The sequence below is a fragment of the Ambystoma mexicanum genome, chromosome 3p (assembly GCF_040938575.1).
Source record: "Ambystoma mexicanum isolate Mex_15411 chromosome 3p, UKY_AmexF1_1, whole genome shotgun sequence".
Taxonomy (NCBI): Eukaryota; Metazoa; Chordata; class Amphibia; order Caudata; family Ambystomatidae; genus Ambystoma; species Ambystoma mexicanum.
Window position 1 is genome coordinate 366,372,467 of NC_090925.1, and position 22,059 is coordinate 366,394,525.

General features: G+C 48.1%; 1 protein-coding gene across 4 annotated transcripts in view; it reads left to right on the forward strand.

Moving 5' to 3' along the window:
- Nucleotides 1-22,059, forward strand: part of MAPRE1 (microtubule associated protein RP/EB family member 1) — a 175,078-nt gene that overhangs the window by 11,595 nt on the left and 141,424 nt on the right. For all 4 annotated transcript variants that reach the window (XM_069651029.1, XM_069651027.1, XM_069651028.1 and 1 more), the window contains exon 3: nt 9,645-9,790. In XM_069651029.1, the coding sequence (XP_069507130.1) occupies nt 9,645-9,790 (146 nt within the window). The remainder of the gene's footprint in view (nt 1-9,644; nt 9,791-22,059) is intronic.

The following is a 22,059-nucleotide window of genomic DNA, read 5'->3' on the forward strand; positions in this document are numbered from 1 at the left end:
ATACTTTGTCTGCTTGTGTTTCTTGCACGTGTACACGTGTAAAAAGGACTTAATATCTTTGTTTCTGTAGCATAAACTCCTTAATTTCGAACTTGCTTATCTTTGACACTTCCTTAACGCCTATACAATGTTTAGGTTCTCTTGCCTCTGCATCTCTTCTGGATGTGTCAGCCCTTGCTTCGTGTGATATCGCAAATCTTTCCTTTTGCTCATTTGTCCCTCTTCTGGGATTTCATTCAAATGGCCACCATATTGTTTATGCAAGTATGGGTTTCTCAATGGGAACCTTGCTTCCAGAATTCTCCTTGGTATTGGCATTTTCACTGGCACTGCATGTGTTTGCCACTCTGGTTCCCAACATATATGCATCATGGGAGCGGGGCGCAAACACCTCCATCACTGGCTGTGATCCTATCAAAGGCGTATCTATTCTGAAGTCTGTCGTATGGCTCTCGGCTCTTCCTTGATGGCATTGAATCCCTTGATAGTTGCGTTTGTCTGCAACAACTCCCTCTGGTTATTTGCAACCACTTAGTATTTGCTGCTGTCTGGGTCCTTGTCATGAAGATTATCGTGAATATCGATTAAAGTCTGACTGAATAATCTGTGCTCATATGGAATGGAGTCAAAAGCTTCTATTGACTTGGATGAGACTCTTGACTCGATTATCAACTCTGCAGATCTCTTCTTCCTTAAATGAGCATCTGAACAAAAGCAGATCAGTTTTAGGAATCGCCGATGCTGGAACATGAACATTCGCTATAGAACACAGTCCCCGCCAATCCTCGGGCATAAATGAGCCCTGGATCCACAAGCCCAGTAGTGATCCATGATCAATGCTGTTCCATAGCTCACTCTTGGTGCCTCAAAAATTCGACCACAATTACTTTTCTCGTGCCATTTGTTTCTGAAACGCAGCTTTGCATTAGGTCAGCAGTTTTGCAAGTTTTGACCATAATGGTTTACAGCTTTTTTCTGCATTTTCAACAGTTGGCATATATGACCAATTATTACCAAATCTCTGCAGATTACCAAGCCTTCTTCCCAACCATCTGGTGACTGAACACCCAAATCTGCAGTTGTCCTCTTTCCTTCCACCATCAAATGTCTTCTGCTGATTACGTTTTTTGTTTACTTCCCATCTAATTCCAGCTCCTTTCACTCCAGGCTGTTAATATTTTATCATGTGATTCTTAGTGTGAGCTCTTAATCTTGTCTTTGTGTTTTGGACATAATCTTCATCCGGATCCGTCCATTCCGTTGTCCATTTTAGATGTTCGGCAGAATGCAATGAGATGGACAATGTGCTGTTTGGACATCTATTTCAATAGCTATGAAAATCTTAAACTTCCCCAAGGCAGGTGTGCACGTACATAGCATTCCTCCTTTTGAGGTTCTCCTTCCCACGTCTATGTGCTGATACCACATGTTTCCCAAATGTGCTGTACTATCCAGGTAATCATGAAGTATATCGGCATAATTCCTTCTTACTGGGGGAATCATAGGAACATTTGTCAGTGAACTTGGTGTCTTTACATGTGCTACTGGTGTAGGGATAGCCACAAAAGATCTCTTCCTTTGTCTTTAAGAATCTGTGTCTGGCGTTCAGCAACTATATCTAAGACTCTTCCCTGCATAAGGATGTCTAGTGATACTTGCCACTGAATCTGGCGCCTTCACATAAGTTACTGGAGTAAGGACAATTATATAAGGTCTTGGTTGTCTTGTAGTTGCCACATCTGTACCCTCCTGCTGCATAGCAAGATATGCAGGGATCCTTGCTTTATTTGGATCCACACAATACAGTACGTACTGTGAGAAGAATCGCAATGAATCGGATGCGTGTGTAAATATACCATTGGCCCACTTCACGCAGCAATAGCTTCTTGTGCAGCGTGGTGGTCTCTCGTTGTTGGCCACGTTATTGCTGTCGATGTTGCCCATTCTTCCTTTTTTTTTTTTTTTTTTTTTTTTAAGGAAAAAAACAAAACTTTAATTGGACAACATCATAAAATACTCTGGTAGTAGCTGGATCTGCTTCACAAGCAGATGGCTGATTGCAGGATGTTCAACAGGATTCCTGATGAACATAAAGGAGTTGTCCTTTCGCCAAATTAAATGAGTATGCGTTTCTAGTAAACCAGTCCAGATGTTCCACTGTTCCAAGACTGGTTGCGTAAAATTTGGGAGATGGTGGCGTTGGAATGGGCCTCATGCACAATTAATCGCGCAATACAGAACTTTGCGGGGGAGTGGTGGGAGGTCTTCGGTTTTCTTAGGGACGACTTCAGGATGGGCTGGTGTCCAACGTCTGAGACTTTTGGACTTGGAATAATCCTACAGGACCGTTTTAGAAGGGGTTTTGAACAGCGCACTCTGGGGACAGCACCAGGGGCGTGGGGGCGGGAAGGGGGGGGGTTCTTTGGGGGTTCTTTTGGGGCTTGTTATATTTGTTGAAAACGTCAATAAAGAGCATAAAAAAAATATATAGACCAAGGACAGCAAATTCTGAATGTCTTCACTGGAAAGCCTCATTCAGGATGCTCTCAGTGTTGCCTCAGAATACAGACTAACTTCCTCAATGATGTCACATAGAAATTGATTGCCACTAGATTTCTAGGATCTCTCAGGAAAGTATGAACGTCAGTCTGTCTTCCAACAAGATGAGGTCATTCTTCAATGAAGGAAAAAAGACCATTCCAACTAGTCTATTTGCATCGTCATCAGACGGGGGCATTTGTTTTTTCCACACAGTGCTCAGGAAGCTGGAAGATTTGCTCTATTATGGCACGCATTCTCCTCACTATTGGACAATTTTTAGGATCTTGCAGGAACAGATGAGCGCTAACTTCTCCCCTGGAAAGCTCTTTGGCAGTATGTTTTTTTTTTTGTCTGGTTGCTGTATGGTCTTCTATTTTCTGAGCCCGGCATCCCGTCTCGGCTGTTCTGAAATGAGATGCTTGTAGTCGTACATGTTAAGTAGGCGTGTAACTCCTTTCCTAACCATTCTGCTGTCGTCTGGGCATCACTTCTAGTTCTTGGAGGAGTGATGGATGTCCTCATTCACCTCCCTGTCACTATTTCATGGGGCGTAAGATGATGGTCAGAGCCTGGCTGATTCCTGAATGCATATAATGCAAGAGGCAGGCAATGTAACCATCCTTTTTTTCATGTAAGCTTCAATTTAGCTATCCTTTCCTTAAGCAAATCCCGTTGGCTTGCAGGTGATAAGCTGATCAGAACGTGTTTTTATAATCGACAACAAGCTCATTTGCTCGAATACTTTATTTACAAAATGATACTTCACATATTCCCCATCTAAGAAATACTTCTCATACTAAAAACTTTGCAGCACGAGTGGCATCCGGATGTGTGCAAGGACCTCCTTCAGGCCATCTTGAAAAGGGACATCCTACCACTACAGATCTGCAGCGTATTGACAGTCGATGCTGAAAGGGACCATTAGTTGCGGGATAACTCCCCTTACTATTCTCTGTGAGCCCAGCGGTAAACCTTTGACGTACGATGCAATTTATTACATAAAATGCAACAAGTTCTAACCAATTTGTACAAACCAGTCCTCCGATATCGTTGCTACAAGGATTTCTTTAGTGGCATGTCCAGGGAAGTGCAGCTGTTACCCCACTCTTAAGGCTACTGGCATCACCGGTTTACTAGTGCTTTCCTGTCGCCACAATACTTCGGTAGGGGATAGTCAACACCCCCTCCGCGTCCACAGATCTTTCTCAGCCTGTGGTGCTTCACCTTGAACTGCCATTAAGTCAGTTTTAGACTAGTTATTAAAACGTTAATTCGCGCTAGTCACCACCATTCTCTCATTCAGTGTATTGCTCATTATTGCCGCAGTCTGCGGCTTGATTGCCGCGCGAGATGAAGTCTGAAACTTTACTGTGCTGCGCACTGGACGACTGCAATGCTTACTGGGGGCTGTAGTGCTGTAATAAGTCTGTCCATTAATGCAGCATGTTGCACTGGAGTGCTGTTTGCTCGGAGGTAGTCCCTCCTCCAACGTGCTAGCCCTGCATGTACTGTCAACGTCACATAGATGGGGGTCACTGTACAACGTTACTTCCTGGTCTGTGTGTTACTCCAGCACGACAATCGGCGTCACTAACTCAGCAGCCTCTGCTGAAAAGTGAGTCGGTAGTCGTACACTGTTTTACCACAGCGGCACCTGTATATCTCCACCCATCATTTTGATAAATTTTTGAACCGTCAAAGAATTTCCCCAGCTTCTAAAGCATTTTCCTTCACCCTCGGGATCTCATAAAATTCCTTACAATTTTAGCAATGATGGACGTGTTCGTCTTCTGCCAGTGGTTCTGCTACAAACATGGCAGGGTTCACTATTTTACATCTGACTATTTTAATTGCTGGATTCAATAAGACCACCTCATAGGCAGAGCCCTTTGAGACGTCAAGGTACCTTTTTAGTTTTTCACAAAATAGCAAATAAAGCATGCTCAACAAATGTTATGGAACATCCCATCACTATGCTGGCAGCCTTCTCAATGGCGAACGTGGCGGCTGCCAAAGATTGTTCGCAAGGGAAGTGACACCTCATTACTGGGTACAGAATCCCACTGTAATACGCTAAAGGCTTATACCCCACCGTGGCTCTCTGCGCGAGGGCTGCTGTCTTTACTGTGCCGTTTTTATGTGAAAACAAATTCCTCCGCATAATTCGGAATCCCTAAAACTGAAGCTGTACAAATTACCTTTTTCAACTCAATCCTTCCTCCATCTCCTCAGTCCAGACAATCTTTTCCTGAGTTGCCTGTGTCTTTTCAGAGCATGTAACAAGAGTTATATATAAACTACATTGAAACACCCATGCTCTAACATAATTGCATAGTCCAAAAATCATTGCATATGTTTATCGTGTGTGGCTTTGCCATTTTTCAAAATGGCATCAGCCCTTCCAGGTGTTTTTTTTCCTTCATGCGAGATCAATTGACCTAAATATAACATCTCTTCTTGACAATACTGCAATTTCTCCTTGTCCACTTTATATCCTTTCTCTGCTAGAATAATCATTGGCTGAACTGAGTCATGTCTACACTTCTTCTGATGTGATGCAGACTAAAATGTATTGCAACAAAACACTTTGCAAATCAATATTGCTTAAGTCCATCTGTAGTGACTCTCGGTACCTCTGGGGTGATCCTGTGCTTTTTAACTTGATCTGTCTGTAAATGACGTCAGATCTTGAGAATCTTCATGCAATGGGATTGAGAAACACATTTTTCAAGTCCATCACAGTGAGAAATCGCGCCTCAACTGGAATACTACATAAGATTGTTGCTTGATCATGAACTAGAGGGGAAACTGCCTCTACAATCTGGTTGAGCGCATGTCTTGCACTAAACACCACAACCCCCGCCCCCCCCCCTCGTTTATTTTCCCACAGGGTACACTGCCGTATTGCATGGTGACTTGACGTCACCAAGATGCCCTGATCCATCATGGCAGATATTGTCTTAAAAATACCCTTGTCTGCCTCTTGAGACATGGGATACAGTTGTGCTGGAGGCAAAATTGCTCCTGGCTTCAGTTTAATCTTAACTTCTCCAACCCCCTGCAATAGGACTACGTCGTAGGGGCCTGTAGTCCATTATGAACTGGCACTTCCGCCATGTCTTCGTCAGAAATTCAGGACGCTGCCGTGCTATCCTTTTCTGAGGCACTTCACGTCTTATTGTCCTAAGTGATACTCACTTCAAATACTACTTCGTTATCTGATGGGTGGTCTCTAAACCTATCCTAGTCAGTAACGTCGGTCAATCTGTAACCCTCTCCAATGGCAATCGCTGTGCTCCATGTCCTGCCATCAATATCCACTCCTCCAAGCATAGCTAATTCTCCTCACACTTAAGCTGCTTGTAATTCTGAGGGGAAAAACTCACCCCCCCCCCCCCCTTCTTCATCATAGGTATCCTTGGCCTAAATAAAAATGTATTCTGTCTTGCCTACTTAACCAGGTAGCCATGTTAACCCCTGGCTCTAACCACAGTATGCCTTTGTCAGTAAATTAAATCCTCATTTTTAATTTTGTCATAAAATCCCGGGCCAGTATATTAACGGGTGTCTGCCTTGAGTACAATAATGGCGCTGAGATCTGTCAGTAAAAGGAACTATACTTGTAGCTCCTGTGAAAGCTTGAGCATTCGAGACATTTCCCAATAATGTAAATTTCCCCTCCCGTGAACATGAGCACATTGCACTGGTGTCTACCAAAAAAGAAAAGGATGTGCCTCCTATAGTGACGTCAACCCTTAGTTCCTCTTGAGCATTGGGAGTTGCAGATAGCACTAAACACATGTCACCCAGTGATGTGCAGGCGTATAAGCGGTGCCCCGCTCCAGATCTGCACATTCTGCATAAACCCTTAGCTCCCACATGTTCACGCTAGGTGCCCCGTCATTCCACATGTCCAACATTCAGGAGGAAATCTCCTAATTTGCCCTGCCTGCATGCCTTGATTATCATTCTGTCTATCCTGAAACCCACCTTGGTTATTCTGGAAATGTCCCCGATTATTCTGGAAGCTCCCCTTGGTACGAATCCATTATTAAACTGCCCTTGGTTATTCCCCTGTGGCATGCCTGCTGCTTGCTTGTGATCCTGGCCCTTCTCTAGTAGTCAACATCGCCCCTTCTATGGCGTATTTTGACAATTTCTTCTGCACTAACTTTGCCTCTTCATCTGTCCTTGGGTTTTTCTCCTGCAATAATGCGCAATGGTCAGCTGTGTTTCGTACCATGGTTTCGCCTCCATACCCACCAGCTTCCTGAGCTGTCTGCACTTCATCTGGCAGCCGTTGACATAATATATGGTAAAATACAGGCCGCGTTTCCATTCCATCCTCCTGAAAATTCTGAATGTAAAGGGGATCCTCCCCTTCCTGCATCTTTCGTGCCATTATAGCTCCCATAGCTGATGTATCTGGATACTGCACTCTTAAGCGCTATCCAGACTGCCACTCTCAGATTAAACAGTGCTCCATCGTGAGCAGTATTCTACGCAGTGACACTAGCGTATCCGACTCACGGCCAAATGTCGCTCGCTCTCTCTACAAGGATAGCTCCTAGAAGACCTTTTTAATATAGCTAACGTGTTTCTTCTTGTAACTTTCTTACGTGTATCCATTTCCCAGCGCCGGAAGTTGAACTGGGGAGTTTACACCTTAAACTATCCTTATCCATCTGTGGACAGGGTATATACTGCGGTCTGGCCCCTGCTTTCTCTAGCAAGGAATTGCGAGAGCTCATTCATCCCCCATCGTCTGTCTGGCTATAGCGGGGACAATTGTTCCACACCGCTTTCTTCCCGGTAGTGACCTTTGTCTGCTCGCATAAGGTGGCGAGTCGCCCCCTCTCACTCTGGGAATCGCCTTTGGGACGACCTGGTCGTGCCAGGGGTTCTCACTTCTGTAATTTGGGTGGGTCCAAATCTGACATCTTTCTTGTCTGTCTTCATTGTCTGTCGGAGAACAGCCCTCAGGACCACATGCATTTGGTCCCTCTTCCCCACGGAAGGTTTCTCTGACGCATCCTGTCCCCATCCCGCGAGTTCCCTCTTTCGCGTCTGTTCAGAGTGAGCCTGTCTAAAGACAAAGCTCTATGTTTAAGATAGGACAGCCTTCCCTCTTTGCCTTACGACTGGGTACTTTCAAATCGTGTTTTTTTTTATTTTAATTCCATTTTGGTCCTCGTATCGTGATGTCTATCAATTTTTTGTTTCCAAGGTTTTGTCAAAATAATCTACGTTTATTCTAGATGGACATGGCACTGGTTCATGTCTGGAATCTGTCTTCCCATGCTGCTACTGGATTAGGTTCCATTAACTTTCTCTATGCAATCCATGTTGCGTGCCCTTTGTCTCCTTGTTCTTTCTACAACCTTTGTGTCCTTGCTTCTTCCCTTACTCTTTCGTCTTCCTGTCTTCATCTCTTCTCGTTTGCCCTATGTATTTTTACCTGTGTCTTTGCATTCTTTGATCTCTTAATTTCTGTTCTTCCTCTTTTCTAACTTCTCGTTCTTCGGTTGCTCTCAGCTTGTTATCGTACTTTCTTTGCACCCCTGCTTTTTTTTTCAGCTGCTCATGTTCCCGTCTTTGTCTATCCTTTTAGCCTTGTCCTCTTTCTATCATTTCTCTCTTTCCATCATTTCTCTTGTTCTCTATCTTTATCTTGGTCATCCTGATCTTGTTTGCCTTACTTCCTCAATGCTCTTCCCATCAAGTTTGAGCAAAATCTGACCTTCGTTCTGTAGGAGCGCTGTCATCAGTCTTACCTTTCTCTCCTTTCCATCTTTTTATCTCCCGCCTTGTCTAGGGACGTACTTGTAGACCCACGGGACAAGGAGAGGAGTGATTACATCTCTTTCTGGACTTTTCGTCGATGCTCTGTGCAGGCGACTCCTGTCTGATTGCTGTACCTTATTGTCGCCTTAAGCTCTCTTAATGGGTACACTCCTTCATACTAGCGCCATTTATTTCAGGCGCGGCGGGGGGGGGAGCAAAAGGCTCCTCACCCCTCCTCCCCCTCTTTGCACTGATTAAGCATCCAGTTTTCATTTTCCAGAGCTCTAAGCTCGCTAGCCTCTTCTAACTTTTTCCTGTGTATGCTGCATGCAAGTATGTCATGTGGCAAAACTGCTTTTGCTAGTGATCCCCCTTGTGGCCATTGCATGAACATCTTGCCTGCCGTGCCGATAACCCATTCTGCACTGTACTGTAAAGCTTGGGTGCATGTTTCTGAAACTTTGCACAAATGTATAAGCAGAGTAATATCCCCCATTTTGACTTGGTCACACTTGACTGTCAATACTCATTATTTTTACATTTTTATTAATGCTTTTCAGAAAAAAACACCCTATGAGCGTGCACCAATCGTTGCAGCTCCACGCCTTCGTGTCACGTTCTAGTTTTATTCACTAAACACCAACTAATTAAATTTAAACTATCCGTGATTTCTTGTTTTCACTTTTATTTTCACCACATACATGTCATACAACATGACAGATTTGGCCAGCCCACATATCTCAGTCCACGCTCCTAGTGACTATTCTCTGATCCTAAAATTACTCCTACGGAGTGTGAGCGGTTCCCTTTAACACCAAGGGTCACAGTTGAGAAATGAGGAAACGAGGATTTGAACCAATGTTTCTTGGTTCCGGATCTCCATCGGTTTGACACATAGCTGCACCAAGAATAAGCAACCTTGATCCGTCTCCCCACCCACATATTTGATGCTTTATTGGGTCATGGTTGGCGCGAGCTCTGCACCTGTACACAAGATCTTGAACCAATGTATTACCTTTTGATCACAAATGTTTGTATTGTGTGACTAGTAGGCTACAACTTGAAAGGTTACACCTTGGGTAAGGTAAGTGGTCTAATATGGCACCCGTTTGCCAATAATGTTGGCATCCCTGTGTGAGGCTCTGTAAAATAAGAGGGTATTGGTGTGGCTTTGTTTAGGAGAGAGTGGCTGCTGATGCAGTGGGGCAGGTTATCCAACGGCCAACCCTATGGTTGGGTGGAGAAATTGGTTCAGCGTATTTGGAAGAATTTCAATACATTCTATCTGCCTGGTGTTATAATAATGTTCCTCTTTGCAGGTAGTGCTTACTGTCAATTCATGGATATGCTGTTCCCTGGCTCAGTGGCCCTAAAGAAAGTTAAATTCCAAGCCAAGTTAGAGCATGAGTACATTCAGAACTACAAGATGTTGCAAGCATCGTTTAAGAAAATGGGCGTCGACAAAGTAGGTTTACTTTTGATACAATACATTATGACTACTTGCTAAAAACCTTTGCTAATAAGTTGTTTATTGCACGTAAAGTTTTAATTGTGTAAGCTGTCCTTCCATTATGGGTACCGATTGAATTGCAACGCTTCAGTTCATGCTATTGTGAACTTGACTACCTAAGGACGCCGAAGTGTCTGTCTGCTGCACCACTCTTTTGCCAGTTTATCTGCCACTCCTTGTTTAACTAGTTGGAAAATCTGCTTCTGCAGCAGGCTCTAAAGACTGTGCGCAGTGCAGCAAACCATTTGCAATGGCGCACGTATGCCCAACACACCATATATGCAGCCCAAGGTCCCCCAACTGTCAGTTTTTCTGCCTGATTGGCAGGTCAGAAGTTCGTCTTGGTTGCTGTTCAACCTTGTGATAATGGGGTACTGTATATTGAGAAATGTTGCAAAACTTTACTGAGTTACTTATCACGACCTTCCAAATCTTGCATCCAGGGAAGGGCAATGGCCCAGTATGAATGACTGCAATATTCATCCTTAACCTCTGCTCTTGTGATATTGGGGTTGGGTGGTGAGAACACGCTTTATACTGGGATCAGTGCTGGTGGCTGTAGTGTATCTGTCAAAGACTACCACCAATTAATGGGCTTTGAAGGCAGTACTGGTACTCTTCCAAAAATCACACTGTTACTTTCTTGGTTCTACCAGTATGCAGTGCTACCACCAGTCCTATATTGAAGCCATCCCCAGTGACTCGGACACGGTCATTATGGTACCAGGGCCCTTGAGAACTCTCCTCCATGCATGTCTCTTCCAGTTTTTATCAGGCTGTCGGTCTAACCCTGTTAGACAGGTAAGACCTTAAGAGTGAAAAGCTAAATTGTCATGTGTAGGACTGTCCCCAAATCCCTATCCACTCTGTCGAAAATTGGGTCATCCAACGAGTTGAGAAATTAATCTCCTAAAAATCCCAGTCCTTCGTCCTCAAAATCGAGGAGAAGGCATAGATCCTTTACCATAGTGGTACTCTGGCGGATCCGAAAAGGAAAGGGGGGTGGGATGTGTTGGGAGGTTAAGCGGGAGAAAAAGCAAGAGCGCTGTGATATGCCATTGGCAGCCTCAGTTCGGTAACCGTGTTTGTTGAGCTTAGGTGTGCTTTTTGTTCATTAGCCGCCATGTGTTGTGTAAGGTTGTGGTGAGTGCGTATGGTTTGCAGTGCTTTGGAGTTGTATGTGTAGAGCATGAGGGGGTGTATGCACAGGGGTGAGGTTTAGTGTGGTTGGTTAGTGGAATTGCTATTTAGATGCAGCGCATGCTAATCTTCATAATCCTGTCCAGACGTGGTGCAATGCTAATCTCTGCATTCTATCTAGATTCAACCAGACTGACGTTGACAATTCTGTCAAGATATGACACGTGCAGTCTTTACAGTTCGATCTAGTTGTGACACAATACTAATCTACACACTTCCGTACAGATGTGACGCGAGCTAGTATTAGACTTCTGTTTAGATGTGAAGCAATGGCAGTCTTCACAATTCCATCTGAATCTTCACCGTCTAATTTAACAACTTTGTTTTGATGCGACAGTGCTATTCTTCACAATTGTCTAGATTAGACACAATGCCAATCTTCACAATTCTGTCTATGCGACGTAATATTAGTCTTCACAATTCTGTTTACATGTGACGCAAGCTAGTATCGCAGCTCTCTAGATGTGATGTAGGTTCATCTTCACAATTTTGTCTGGGTGTGACGCAGGCTAGTATTACCGTTATCATGACACGTTGCCAATCTTGAGTTCTGTCTAGATGTCGTGCAAGCTGACATTGTCTAGATGTGACTTGATAGTGTTATATCTCTGGCTATATATGAGGCTGGCCAAGCATCGCAATTCTGTCTGGATAGGACGCAAGCTAATGCGTAAGTGTTCTGTCTGGCATTGTCTCCCTTTGTTCCTAGGGGTGGTCCTTCCCCAATGAGTTCTGAGTGCTTCTTGTCATGTTGGGTGGTGTTTACAGCTCCTTTCTCTATAGCAGCGGTCCCTGTCACTTGGGATTAGCCTAGCGAAGGGGCTTGGAGGTGCTGTATTCATTCCAATTATGTGGTGAAGAGGCAGGTTTTGAGTAGTTTCCTGAATTTTAGGTGGTCCTTTGTATTTCGGGCGGGAGTTATGATATGATATATAATGGCATTTGTAACGCGCCTATACACAAGTGTTTCAAGGCGCGACGAGGCAGGGAGGGGGGGGGGGGGAAACAAGGGGAAGACAGACAACGATCCTACTAGGCCAGGTGTCATTTAGATCGCGCGTGCAGGGGTAGGGGGGAAGGGGAAAAAGTGCAAGTGCGAGGGGGGGGGGGAAGTGCAGTACAAGGTAAGTAGAATAAAATAAATAGATAGGGCCAGCTGGTGGTAAGTGCTGGGAAGGGGGGGGGGCTGTAGGGATACAGAGACAGTCCCGCAGTGCAGGGGTTGCCAGGGAGGCAGTGCAAGTGGAGAGTGGCTGGGCCCAGGACCGAGGTCGGTGAGAGTGCCCCAGTTGCAGATTCAGTGCAGTTTCAGTGAAGAATTTAGCAGGGGAGAGAGAAAGCAGAAGCAAAAAAGAAGGGTTTTGAGGTGCTTCAGGAACCGTAGATGGTTCTCATGTTTCAGGGAGGCAGGAAGGCTGTTCCAGAGGGAGGCCCTTGCCGCGGAGAGAGATCTACCCCCAGCTCGTTCCTTCGAGAAGCGGCTGACCCTGGGGAGTTGGAGACGGATGAGCGAAGGGCTCAGGAAAGAAGATATTTAGGAAGAGAGAGTTGAAGGTATTTAGGCCCCAGGCCCCAGAAGGCCTTGTGAACAATGCAGAGGGTTTTGAACTTGATCCTCGCAGCCACTGGGAGCCAGTGTAGAGATTTCAGTCCCGAGTCCTGAAGTTGCACGTTTTTGCTTCCAGGTGAGGGGAGGATCCTCCTAGCTTTTTCCTTGTGTAAGGTTTTGGTTTAAGGCTGATGTCGTTGCACAATCTGAGTGTTCGGGTCGGTTGGTAAATTTATTTTTTTTCTTTTGTATGAATTCTGCTCCTTGGCCGTGGATAGCTCTGTGCGTTATGCACATTATTTTGAACGTGATTTGTTGTTTGACTGCAAGCCAGTGTAACTTTTTTATTTGTATCATGCTCATACACGTGTTTCAGAGCATGACGAGGCAAGGAAGGGAAACGAGGGAAAACAAATTCTTACTAGGCCCAGGGACATTGAAAACGTGCAAGTGCGGGTAAGGGTGAAGTGCATGGGGGGGCGTGGGAAGTGCTGAGATACAGACCCCAAAGTGCAAGGGTTGTCAGGAGGCAGTGCGTAGCGGGGTGGGCAAGTACCTGGGCCTGAAATCAGAGGGTGGCCAGGTGCACAATGCCTAAGCAGAACAGATCAATGGGGGAGAGGAGGAGAGACGGCAGAAACAAAGAGGGAGGTCTTGACCTGCTTCCGTAACCAGAGATGGTTCTCAAGTTTCAGAGTGGCAGGGAGGCTATTCCAGAGGGAGGCCCCAGCCGAAAACGGATCTACTCCCAGCATGTTGCTATGTGAACGGCTGACACTGAGGAAGATGGAGGCGGAGGAACGAAGCGCTCAGGGAAGCTATTTGTGGAGGGAGAGTTGAAGGTACTGGACCCAGGCACCAGAAAGCCTTGTGGACAATGCAGAGGGTCTTCAATTAAACACTTGCAGCCACTGGGAGCCAATGAAGAGATTTCAGGGCTGGAAAGATACGATCCCAGGGCTTGAGGCCAAGGACCAGTCTCGCAGTCCTGTTCTGGATGAGTTGCAAAGGACGGAGAGTAGAAGCGGGTAAATTTAGAAGGGGGCTGTTGCAGTAATCCAGCCTAGAGAGAACCAGGGCTCGAGCCAGTGAGCTTCTGGGGGGAAGGAGAGGGAAGGCAAACTACCTCTGAGGTGTAGTAGGAAGGTTGACTTTTTAGAGACCTCCGATGTGGGCAGAAAAGGAAAGCGTGGAATCAAAGATGTCCCCCGAGGTTCTTAGCCTCGCAACTGGAGGGTAGGAGGAGGGCCAAGGGAGGCCAGTCAGAGTCTGGGAAGGGGGGTGAAGGTGTGCCGATGAGGAGGATCGGTCTTACTGGCATTAAGGAAGAGATCGTTGGTGGTACACCACTCCTGAATGGCAGACGGGCAATTGGAAATGAGAGAAGAGGTGGCCGATGGAAGCCTGAAAATGAGTTGAGCGTCATCAGCATAGCACTGAAAATAGGAGCAGAAAGAGCCGATGCGATGGGCGAGAGTTGCCAGGTATTGGTTGAAAACCAGGCAGAGGTTAGACCCCTGGGGCACACTACAGGTAGAGAAAGATGGATTGGGGTGGGGTGGTGGCCTAAGTCAGACCTGGGAGCGTCGATCAGAGAGGAAAGTCACAGGCCAGAGCCTGATCAGTGATACCCAGATTGTCACGAAAACTGTTGAGGATGGCATGGTTGACCGTGTCAAAGGCAGAAGAGGGATTGAGTCGGATTAGGACAGAAGGGATGTTAGGCAAGGTTGGGAGAGTAGGTCTTCACGGATGTTCAGGAGAGCAGTGTCCGTGCTTCTGGCAGCTCTAACACCAGATTGAGGATCATGGAGACCACCAACAGAATCGAGTGGAGGTTGAGCTGCAAGATGGCCAGCTTTTCCAAGAGTTTGCCAAGAAAAGGTGAGCTGGAGATCGGGCGATGGCTTGCTGGGCAAGAGCGGTTGTGGATTTCTCGAGGGGGGTGCACAAGTGAGTGCTTCAGGGTGGCGGGAAAAACAGGAGAGGCAGACTGCAGTAGGTTTGGCCAGCTCCTTGCAGATTTTGAAGAGTTCGGCTGCCGAAGACAAAGGCTTGGTTGTGGGCTCTCTTCTCCAGCATGGAGTCTGGAATGGATTCACATGCTCATGAATCTTCCCCGTCGTCTGGCTGGGAATCCTCGGTAAAAAAGTCTGTACTGTCTTCCTCCTAACAGCCAATGTGAGCTCTGAGTCATACTGCCCCAGCCGATGACTGCCCTCTATCTAAGCCCCTCATCTGGATTTTTCAGAATCCAGCCTTCTTCAGATTTTTACCACACATTCAAGTGTTCGGCGTCTTCGTGTTTAGCTCTCGGGCTTTTACTGCATATTTTACTTTTTGGAAGAGTTACTCTATTTTGAGTTTACTCTGACAGAAAAATAATCGACCCTGTGTGCTCCATCGATCTTCCTTCAGATTTGGATTCTTCAGAGCCCCCCAAGGGCAGATTTCATTGCATTTCTTCGTGGAAGCTTCCAGAAGAATCTTCAGGCCTTCACTGTGGATCATGTCGGGTGAGAAGGATTCTCCTTCCCCCTTTCCTTTTCACGTTTTGTTCCCACTGCGGTTTGCAGAATGTGTATGTACATGGACGATAAGCATTCCCAATGCCTGTACTGCCTGTACCAACGTATTAGTAGGAGGATTGTGCGTTTTGCAGTGAACACTCGAAACACACATTGAAGGATCGGCGTCAGCGGCTGGAAGAGTGGCTGCAGGCCAAGGCCTCTGCACCGGGTGGTTCCCAGGAGCATGTCTCTCCCGGATCCTGGAAAGCCGAGCGGGCTTTTAAGTCCTTTGAGGACGCCCCTCCCACAGGGGTCCAACAAAAGGCCAAGCACTACGAGTCATCTACTGTCGGGACCGCCGCTGCGATGGGCTCCTCATCGGCCAGGGCACATTTGACATCTCCGGATGCATCGGTCTCCAGTCAACGCTCTGGATGTACTTCCAAGAGAAAGTCAGATTACCCAGGCAAGCTGAAGGTGGCCCTGGATACTACTACCAAGGAGAAGACCAAACAGAGTACAACTTCCGGCCTACCCGCGGCGGATAAGGTCAAGGGGGTGCGGGGGCCCGACCCATAAGGAGAAGGCCAAGGAAAGGGTATCCGGAGTAACCGTTAAGGCCAAGCAGGACAAAGTGCCCGGCTTGTCCGTGAAGGCTCGGGTACACCCGACGAAGGCGGCGCCTTCCATTGAGGTGGTGGTTGTGTCCCTTTTTAAAGGCCACGGGGGCGGACCTGCAGGACGGCCCTCAGACGGCAAGGTTGTCCCTCCCAGGAGGGAGACTTTGTTTATGCCAATTGAGAAGACCCCAGATAAGAGGATGCCGATCTACCCAAGACGTCCCGTCTGGATGTGAAGAAAGGGTTTTGGGGGGGGATTGGAGGTGTTTAGGTGCTCCAGGGAACAGACCTCAATTGTTGACCTCCATACCATCCTGGATGGCGATGAGGGAGACGTCTGAGTCGCGCCCGTGACGAGGGTGGCGACGACTAGGATGCTGTCAGAGCCTCAGGATGACTAGGGCCATAGCCCGGCTCCTGCGCCCCAGCTGCCACCTAGAGACCTTTCCGTGGACATTCGATCTACCCTTCTTACGTTGGCATCTGAGATGGAGGAGGATGCTGGTGATGGACACCACAGCATCTGCCGCTCCGCTGGCAGGGAACCACTGGCAAAGATGCACCCACTGGCTCTCACCCTTCGCGGGTGAGACTGCGGCAGGCATGGGTGACGATGGGCATGGATGACCCCGCCCCCCCGTTGCCACCACCCAGAACCTCTCCACCAGACGAGATAGAATCGCTCCATGCGATCTCCAGAGCATCAGAGCTTTACAAACTCACACAGGAGGAGAAGGATGCTTTCTTATACCAGAACCGCGAGGCAAAGGGGAAGACCAGCCTGTAGGTTCCGTTCCTGGATGACATTTGGGATGAAGGACTAATGCTTATGAAGAACTCTTCTACTGTCCTAGAGAAGTAGTATAGGGTGCCGGACTCTGCGCCTGTGCATGCGGCCCAACCATCACCAGTGGTTTCTGCAGCAGCCAAGTAGTCAGGCACGTCTTCTGCAGCATCCACCCCCTCCTGACCACGAGTGGAAGAAGTTGGATGCCATTAGTAGGAGTCATCTACTCTGCGGCGACTACCATCGAGGCCGACCTCGCTATCGTGGCACGCTACGACCAGGAGCTGTGGTACAAGCTTGCACCTCTACTACTCAAGAGGTTGAGGTAGTGTCGGACAACGCCATCACGGTGGCCACGGACATCGCGGGCACAGGGTTATGCCAGATGGGCAATGGCATTGGCGTTCACCGTTGTGGCTGGCTCAAGGCCGCCAACTTCCAACAGGAGGCCCAGACCAGGGTTTTGGACATGCCCTTCGGGGACAATCTTTTTGGGAAAGCGGTGGATGAGTCCCTACAGGCCATCAAGGAGGACACAGACGGCACATGCCCTGGGCACGCTACAGCATCGACCGTAGTTTTTTTTTTGTAACTGTTTTTATTGATTTTAACATGCAAGCAAAATAAACTGAACAATAAATGGCAGTTCATGGGTATAATGCTATTATTAAATGTACATCGTCTCGATATTCCTCCCTCCTGTGTCGATTCCACTTCACCATTCTCTATCGCATCCACCAAGGGTGTACTCAATGCTGCGCCTGTCAAGGAGTCGTCCTCTCCAGAGCCGGTCGAAGCCGCCTCAAACAGTGTGGCCACTAAGCACCTCCAGGCCATTAATGACTCTCCTAGGTCCTCGGGAGGAAAGTCTACCCGAGAGTTTTGGCAGAGGTTCCTCTTATCGCCAACACTCATCCTCGTTGTCATCCAGGACTGCAAGGCGGCCGGTCGGTCTACCTCCAAGCAGGAATGAACTGGCTGGGATGTCTGGCCCCCACCTATATACCACAGAGGGAGGCCGGCTGGCTAACTTCACCAGCGTGTGGAAGACCATCTCCACCGACTGTTGGGTGCTGGTCGCCCACGGGCACACGAGTTCCAACGAAAGGGTCCTCATACCACCGGTGGCACTGCAGGAAAACTGCTGCTGGAAGTTCCGGCCATGATAAGGCAGGGCCGCTACAGTTGGTCCCAAAGGGAGCCTCCAGAGTTTACAAGGTACTTCTCGTATGAAAGACGAACGGGGGCTGGAGGCCCATCCTCAACCTGCGGCGACTCAACCTATACATAAAGTCTTAGAAGTTCCAAATGGTCACTCTTCAACACGTGCTGGGACAGCTGGAAGAGGGAGACTTTGTCATCTTTGAGGATGCGTACTTCTCCAGCATCTTTCATGGACTCGCATGCTTTGAATATTCCCCATCAGGCTGGGAATCTGTTCTTTTAAAACAGCGTTTTCCCTTGGAAAACATCAACACTTTAGTGTCCTATCGACGTCATTATAGGGTGCTTAGGTACCACCCAATAGGACATAGGGTATAAATATACCCACCCCCACGGCTTCTCCTCAGATTTCAACCGTCTCCAATGTCGGGGTCACCTTGTGCTTTCTACACATGGTGTTGTGATCATTTTTTCACAATGTCGGGAAAAGTGTTTCGGCCCTGCGCTACTTGCGGAATGAAAAAGGTATATGAAGGGGACTGGCACATGGACTGCCTCTATTGCCTCTACCCTCATCATTCCGCCGATACCTACGACATCTGCAAGGATTTCTCGCAGAAAACATTGAAGGACCGCAATCGGCGGTTGATGGCGTGGCTGAACGATGGGGCCTACCCTCAATCGGAGGTAGGATTGGTGTGCAGCCCAACTTCGGAGAGACCTGCTCCTGCAGTTCCTCACCGGTCGGCTGAACCACCGGCAAAGAAGTCACGGCCTACAGAAAAGAGTGGCCGCCCCTCTTCGGGGAAACACCTGATGAGTCTGACCAGTCCCAAAGGCCTGAGATCTTCTTCGAAAAAGGACTCTTCAAAACGCTCCCCTTCAGGGGACCATCATAGGTCTTCCTTGAGTAGAGAATCTTCAAAGCACCTATCCAGAGTCACAAAAGACAGGATCACCTTAATATGTGCCACAGCTGCCAGCGCCGTCGGCGGGAGTCCCATCGACGATGGCTACAGAGTCTGTCGTCACAGTGGTGACGGCGATCAAGGGCCCACGGTTCTCGTCGTCGACGTGCTACCAGTGACTGGAGTTTGCAGCCTTTGGTGTATGATGCCCTTCTGCCGGACACCTTCTTACAGCAGGAGTCCGCCCTTTCAGTGTTGATGGAGCGAGAGCCTGTGGTGAACCCAACCAGCCTCGGCTTACAGGGCGTTGGCCCGGAGTACAGAATGTTCCACCTGCGTCTCCTCTACTGAACCCACGGTCGGTGCTGTCCCTCCAGGTCTTATCTACACTGCATTCCATATTAAGACAACTGGATTAAGATACACCCCCGGTAACACCTATCGTCGACGCGGCAGATGCCCCTCCGCGTTCACGGCTGAGTTGCCGGCTTCCCGGCCGATGAGCACAACCTCCTAGTTCCCACCCGGAGGAGGGTGAACTGCAGATCTCTGACCAGGGTCCCAAGGACTCCATCTCTGCCGTTGCCATCAAGAGACCCGACGAGTCTGATGTGGAAATAGAGGCTCATAGGAGCCTGGTGCAACCGTCGCCCCCGGATGACATTGGGGCGTTTCATGCCATGATGGCCAAAGCCTGTCGAGTTTGTTCTGACACCAGAGGAAGAACGAAAATAATGCTTCCTATTTGACCACATGCGAAAAAGAAGGAAGGCGGTTTCTCCCTTCCTATCCTGGACCTTGTCTGGCAAGAAGGCCTATGCACCATGCGCCAGCCATTTTCAGAGACTGCAGTTAAAGGCAGGTTAGAGGAAAAAACTTAGTGTTTGGTTGCACAACCCACCCCTGAATCAGTGGTGTCAGCAGCGCTAGCAGGAAAGCCAGAACACAGCACAAATGCACTGCACCTCCTGACAGTGACGCAAGATGCCTTCTGGGGGGGAAAAAGATTTCAATGGTGGGGGCGACGACAGTTAAAGCCACCAACTTGTTGACTATTATGGCACGCTATGACCACGAAATGTGGCATCGGCTAGCCCCTGTTAGAACATCTACCCGAAGAACACCGAAAGGCGGCCATGTTGCTGGTGCGTGAAGGTGAGGTGTCAAATCACAGCATTCACATCGCTGTAGATTTTGGGGAATCTGGTTTCAAGCAGATAAAAAATGGGGTGGTACTAAGGAGGCAGGCCTGGCTAAAGTGTACAGACTTTAGGCCGGTTCATTACAAGGTACTGGACATGCCCTGTGAAGGGGAACAATGTTTGGGGAATAAATAGATAAAGCCCTCAAGGGCATGAAAGAGGACTCCGATAAGGTGGTCATTGGGGGGCTTTGCAAAGTGGGCGGTCCTTTCGGCCCTTCTGTGGAGCTTCAGGAAATGCCCAGTTTGCTGTCTCCAAAGACCGAAATTACAATCGTCTGAATACTCCTCACAAGGATATAGACGGGCAGTGCAGCCTACACGTGATTTTCAGGCATCCAGAAGGAGAGGACAGCGCTCTTCCGCCAAGGGTAAACTATCACAGCAATGACTCTTCGAGGAAATGTGCTGGGGGCAGAGTAGCCCTACACATTGTCGAATGGGACAAAATTACATCAGACCGTTGGGTGTTGGACACGGTGCGGTTGGGCCACTCTGGCATTCAAGGACCCACTGATTCCCATTCCTCCCGTGTATTCTGTGCAACCTCATCTTCACACCTTACAGCAGAAGGTTGTATTTATTCTACAGAAAGGGCCTATAGAATTGGTTCCAGTGGCTGAGAGGGTTCAGGGGGTTTACTCCTGTTACTTCGTGGTCCAGAAACCCAACAGCAAGTGGCGACCCATTCTGGCGCTGAACAAGACTCTGAAGTTCAAGATGCTCACTCTTCAGGAAGTCATTCGGTCGGTTCAGCCGGGAGAAATTCTGGCGTCGTTGGATTTGCAGGATGCATATTTCCACATACCTATGCGTCAACGACACCAGAAATTCCTGCGTTTTGTGGTGGGTCAAACTCATTACCAATTCTGAGTGCTCCCGTTCGGTCTAAAATCGTCCCCCAGGACATTTACGAAATGTTTATCGCTGGCATCGTGGCTCCGAAGAGAAGGTCATCACGTCTACCCTTACCTGGACGACTGGCTGATACACGGCTCGTCTCTGGCGTTGACGCAGGCAAGTCTCAACGTTACCATGCGGCTGTTACGACTAGGCTTCGCCGTGAACTTCGAAAAGTCAGATCTACCTCCCTCCAGGAGCTTGGTATTTTTGGGCGCAGAATTCCAAACTCAGTCAGGCCTGGTGAAGCCTTCCAGCGAGAGTTCAAAAACTTAAGCTGAAAGCGGCAGAGAGGCGAGTCGGTATGAGAATGTCGGTCAGAAAGTACATGTCGCTGTTGGGAGCCATGGCGTCATGTATTCTGTTGGTGAAGGATTGTCTCTGCATGAGGCCAGTGCAAGAGTTTCTGGCGGGTCATGGTCCGACAAGGTGGTGGTCAACAGCGACTTAAAGGAAGTTCTTCGATGGTGGCAGCTCTCGGACGATCTGACTCGGAGTGCCGTTGTTGGAGCCAGAATTTCAAGTTACAATTGTGACGGATGCCTCTCAGACAGGGTGGGGAGCGCATCTGGAGACCTTCCAGGTTCAAGGTCTGTGGTCTCCAGTCAAATCGAGTCTTCATATCAATGTGCTGGAACTGAGAGCAGTTCATTGGGCTCTAAAATAATTTTTGCCGCACATACAAGTCTCTGTGGTGAGTGTTTGCTGGACAATACAACCACAATGTTTTACCTCAGGAAGCAGGGGGCACCCATTCCAGGGTACTCTCGAGAGAGGCTCAGGAACTATGACATTGGGCCCTGGAACAAAACATCAATATTGTGGCGTTTCATCTGCCGGGGGTGCTGAACGTGCAGGCGGACTCCCTCAGAGAAATAAACCAACTCCAAGTGGCCGCTGAAGGAACAGCAGGTGTCGAGCATTTTCTGGAAATGGGGTCGTCCTTCAGTGGATCTTTTTGCCACTCGAGAACAGAAAGTGCAAGGAGTTTGCCAGCAGATGGCTAGTTCGCTGGGGGATGCGTTCCCGTGAATGGGCATGTTCGCGTACGCATTCCCTCAGTTTCCACTTATTTGGCAGACCCTTCAGTGGATTCAGAATTACCCGTGCTGTGTGATCCTGGTGGCCCCGTACTGGGCCAGGCAGCCGTGGTTCTCAGACCTACTCCATCTAGCCGTAGCAGAACCAGTGCGGTTACAAGTGACATCGGACCTTCTGTTTCAAGACAAGGGTGCAGTTTGGCACCGCGACCTGGGCTCTCAGCCTGACGGTGTGTGTTAGGCAGAAACCTGTGCAGTTCCCTCTGGGACCACTGCAAAAGATTTAAGTCTACAGGTGTTGGCAGTAAACCCACTTGGTAGCAGTCTGTACCACACAGATTCACT